The following is a 5000-nucleotide window of genomic DNA, read 5'->3' on the forward strand; positions in this document are numbered from 1 at the left end:
CCGAGCTGAAATAAAAATTTTTTATCATAATTTTTATTTATTATTATTTATATTAGTATTCATTATTATTATTATTATAGAAAGTGTTAGGGTCCATTCTCAAATAGTTGATGAAATCTGCCTCATAACCATGTTTCAGTTCCCGCAATATTGTCACGTGACTTCGGTCTTTTTTTTTTTTTTTTTTTTTTCTTCTTTTTTTTTTTCGTAACCACTTTTTACACATATCCTTTTCTGCTTTGTTGCCTTTATCTTTGCACACATTGCCATAATAGACAGCGCGATTTTCTTCTTGCGTGTCCTGCGATCCATGCTGCCCTACACAACTTGATCTTGTGTCAGGCTTAGCTCGCAAAGAAGCAAAGTTTGCCGAGCAGAGCTCGCTCGTGTGGACGGGGCCTTAGTTTTTGAAAACATTCCTCGCACCATTTTCTTGTCACCTTGTCCTCGCATATCACAGCAATTATCACGCTTCATGGTGCAATATTAGTTTATTTTCTTGTGCACCTTGGTTGTGATGTAATGCACTAGACGCTAGCAACAACCACCTATTGCCCAAGTCCACACTGACGAATACCTGTGTAATGCCAGCGGACAACCTTCAAACTAGTCTGCTGGTCTTTTCCTTGCAAGCAGAGTAAAAACAGTGGTATACCACCTCATCTGGTACCACTGTTTGTTGCCAATCTACTTCAACGCTTTCATGATGTCATCCTGCTTCGCCTATGATATGGTAAAGTTTGTCCGTCGGACATTCTTCGACCGTGGGGACGCACCAGATATTACCAAAGTAATAATAATACCCCCTTAAAAGTTCGCTAGGCCATGTGTAGCCTATGCTACGTATACAGTCAAGTGACCATTGTCACGCGAGGTTTATTACTCCATTACAATTTTCTTTTAAACCAATTAAAGTCTTAAAACACAATTAGTCTTATGGAGTAATAGTCAAAGTCTGTTAAGAGATATTTTGTTCTGCCTTTCTTAACGTTTACTGGATATTAAGTCTCATAGCCTCTATTTTCGTGAAGTTCGAAAGCAAATGTTGCCAAGGTTTTTCACCCCAGCTACTAAATATATTTAGATAAAAAGTGCTTCTAAAACTTATATTTATTCATATATTTCAGTAGTTTTTCCAGTTTTATACCTTTAACATTATGCACCAATACAACAAGTTGTGCTCACGATACACATTTTTGTCTACCCATTGATAATATTTTCTCTACCCACTTAAAGAGAGTATTCCTTTAAGACTATTTTGCCTCAATTTTGGGGCGATGGTGGATGGATGACAAATGTCAGTTTCGGCAACTAAGACTGAATTTCTGCAGGTCTTTTCATAAAGTTGGATTGCCACAACTAAGAAAAGTAACCATGCATATTTGGTAATACATCATACCAAAATATTCTGCTAAAGATTAAATAGGCTTTTATATATTTACTAAAGTTCTCACGTTTACTTACCTTAAAGTTTCCCTAGATATATGGAGAACATCTTTACAGAAAAGCCTTCTGTACTTACTGGTACCCACAGCTTTTTTTAAATTTCAAATATTTCCCGAGGAAGCAGATTAACAAGCTCGGTAATGAGAAAAAAAATTTCCTTAAGAAAAATGTTTTATTCTTCTGTATTTAAAATATTAAAATACCTAGTCCTTCATAAAATCGACATTTTTAGCATTAAGTTCTCGCAAGCTATTTTAGTTTCTGCTCCCAAAAGCAGAAAAGTAAAAATATTCATTGGTTGTCTGCCAAGATAAGACCTATCCTTAAATAGTTAAAAACTTCACAAAGCTTCGCTCCAAATGAATTAGGGTTTTCACAAGTCAAAATACCTGTTAGGATTAACACCTGGAGGCAGCCTGTCCATCCTTAGATTTTCAATGTGTCGAGGTTGACGATGGTCATTATCTCTGTAACCAAATTGCATCTGTCCCATCTGTCCAACTCTGTTGCTCATATCTCCCTGGTAGTGTGAGTGAGCAGCCTCGCCCCAGTGAGAGCCAAAATGTTGATTCCCATGGCCCATTTGGGGTTCCTGTATAAAAACTGTGCCATCTCGCTTAAGTTCTCCATGCATTCCTTGTGAAAGATAATCCTCTATCTCCTTCATGGTTCCTGCAGGAGTATTTGGAGGCAACTGAGCCAAAGGAGCACTTCCAAGTGAATAACTCTGATCAGCCTGACCATCCCCATCAACATTAGACCACTCGTGTCCTATGTTCCGATAAGGCTCTCCTGTAGCATATTCATCAGTATTATGACCTATACTCTCTTCTGGGAGGTCAACATGGCTACCCACAATGACTGCTACTCTGTTACCGTTGCCCGGACTCTGTTTACTAGAGGCACCATCTGTTAAATCTGTTATAGTATCTGCCCACTCTGAGCCTTGGTAAATTTCATGAGCTTCGTGGCTGCCTATCTCAGGGTTGTCCAAATCTCCTGTCAGTGTGTGATGATTCGGGCCTGGCCCCGTAACAGCACGAACAAATCTCTGGAAAATTATAAGAAGTTAATGAGAATACTTCACACAATACCAAGTATTCAATGATAAAATCTTGTCCAGATTAAAAATTGACAATATAAAAACTAACTAAATTATCTGCCAAGACATTTACCTCCAAACTAGAATGCTCATGAGAATGGTCATCACAGGTGCCCGAAAGATTGCAGTCTATACTTTCGTCCACTGAAAATAGATCATAGCATGTTACATTTAAATTTTAGCACATTCACTTAAAATTTAAGTTTATTCTTAATAAAAACCCTCAGCCGAAAACTAAAATTATTCCAAGTTTACCTCACTTTTACAAAGCATACATACCAATCGAGGTCCGGAAGATATACAAGCACGTGGCCAAGGACAACAGTATAACTGTTAACAGTGCTTTACATTTTAGGGGAAGCCTCTTCAGCGAGTAACGTCCAGGTAACCTCGGGACAGACATCGGCCTGAATACTCCTGGTGAACTACTAGTCAAAACCTAAAAGGAGCAATATCTGAAACTTCTGGTGAAGTACTAGTCCAAACCTAATACAGTTATCAATATTCAAAACTAATTTAACTATTAGTCAAGATTCATGAACTTTATTACATGTAGTGTTGACCACTTAACTAAAGCAAAGTCAACCCCTCGGGCCAGTGTTACATTAGCAACTCCATGAAGTTTTGATTAGTGCACCCCTTATGTATATTTAGGTTAATAAAATTTTCACCCGTGGATCCTTAATATGGCCCAACTAGGATGTCCCATATCTGCAGTCTCATTTCCATCTGCGCCTTCAGGTTTTAACAGATTTTCACAGTTACTGGTTTTCCCTTGTAAAGGACATGGCCCAACACTTCATTAAAGATCTAACCTCTGTCAAAGGGATTCCAGAAGTAACTACATAAATCCCAGAACTATTAGTACTGGAGAAATTCTGGTTGTCTTAACAGTTTGTCTACGTATTAAACTTTTTCCCAAAACTTTACAGAAAAAAACCCTCCTGCTGTCACTTCATTCATAGTTTAAAGCTTAATCAGTTCGAGAATTCACTCTCATACCAAGTTGTTAACTTAACATTTAATTTTGCATAAAAATCCTTGCTTAGGAGAAAGTTTTTGAAACTTGCCTGAATAGGAGAATCATAGTTGAATTGAGTTGAAAACGCCATCCTGGGACTGACAAAACATGGTGTTGCTGGACTTCTCTGGCTATTGGAGTTAGAAAATGAAACTTTCAAATTTAAGCCATACCAAATGTCAATTCCCCACGTAATTCTCTAAATAATAAACTTTAAAAACTAATTTTTAAAGGGTGAGAAATTCCAAAACAATTGTTCATATGCTAGCCATTACCACTATTCTCAAAAGAAAAATTTCAGTACACCAGCGATATATTATCACCAAAAATTTAATTTAATTTACGTAACCTGGAACATACCTGTAAAAGTTGCTCACAGGAGAAAGTTCAAGGACTCCTGTTGAAGCACTTCGTGGCCTCGACTTGTCATTAGTGGACAAGTATGACATACTCTGCACAAGGAAAAATAATTTAGTCCGAAAAATATCACTATTTTAACCACCACCCATTAATACTAACAATTTACAGAGGCTTCCTGCAATATATGAAAATATCTGAATAAAATCCTTGGTGGTGCAAGATCCCCTGCATATACTCAACTGCAAGCTTGCTCCAGTTATACACAAGCATGTCAAGGACATTCTTGAAAGTCAAAAGTAAAAAAATCAAATATACACACTAATCACATTTGATGATTCAGAGTTGTCAAGGTCTGACTTTACAGTTAAACGGATAAACAGGTCAATCAGAACTACAGATTGACGCAGTTTGTTCATAATAGTCTTAATTAAAAGGTAATATTAACAACAGTTTTTGGTCCACAAACTTATAAATTTAGCAATATATTAATTCTCATTTATCTAGATATTCCTTACTTCAGTACTCTAATTTAAAAATTAAAGTCAAAATAAGATATTTCCGATAGATTCACAAGAAAATTCACGACACTGAGGCATCACTATGACAAACATCCCCAGTTTACTGGGAGGTAAATTTTATAGCACCAGACCAAAACTGGTTTAACGCAAACCAGTATTACAAAGGAAAACCATGAAGCGGACTCACCCTCCTCCTCTCTTGCGTGTCGTAACTGCCAAACATCTTTACCTGAATCAAGGTTATAGGTAGTTATTAGCTTTGAATACAGTTTTAGGCTCCCTCTCTACTACCCAAAATAATTCCTAAAAAAATATTGGCCTTAAATGTTAAAGTGTTAAAAATCAAAAATTTGTTTTAAGAAACTGAAAAACTAATTTTGTTCACTTCAAAACATGTACACCTTAAAACTCCCAGAAATTAAATTACCCTTAATTCTTAGTTTTTATGCATACTGAAATTCTGGAGGGAAAAACTTTGAGGATATTTGAAGCAAAACTTTCAAAAAATTCAGTTTTAATGATTTCATAGTTTTAAAATTTGGTTCAAGTCTTG

General features: G+C 36.4%; 1 protein-coding gene across 1 annotated transcript in view; it reads right to left on the reverse strand.

The window, feature by feature from the left end:
- Positions 1–1599: 1599 nt before the first annotated feature.
- LOC135219663 (uncharacterized) overlaps positions 1600–5000 on the reverse strand; it is a 5284-nt gene continuing 1883 nt past the window's right edge. The window contains exons 2-7 of the mRNA XM_064256609.1: positions 4635–4676; positions 3930–4021; positions 3619–3700; positions 2828–2987; positions 2622–2692; positions 1600–2497 (exon numbers count right to left, since the gene is read on the reverse strand). Of these exons, the coding sequence (XP_064112679.1) occupies positions 1820–2497; positions 2622–2692; positions 2828–2987; positions 3619–3700; positions 3930–4021; positions 4635–4670 (1119 nt within the window). The 5' untranslated portion in view covers positions 4671–4676 and the 3' untranslated portion in view covers positions 1600–1819. The remainder of the gene's footprint in view (positions 2498–2621; positions 2693–2827; positions 2988–3618; positions 3701–3929; positions 4022–4634; positions 4677–5000) is intronic.

The sequence above is a fragment of the Macrobrachium nipponense genome, chromosome 1, assembly GCF_015104395.2.
Source record: "Macrobrachium nipponense isolate FS-2020 chromosome 1, ASM1510439v2, whole genome shotgun sequence".
NCBI classification, from domain to species: Eukaryota; Metazoa; Arthropoda; class Malacostraca; order Decapoda; family Palaemonidae; genus Macrobrachium; species Macrobrachium nipponense.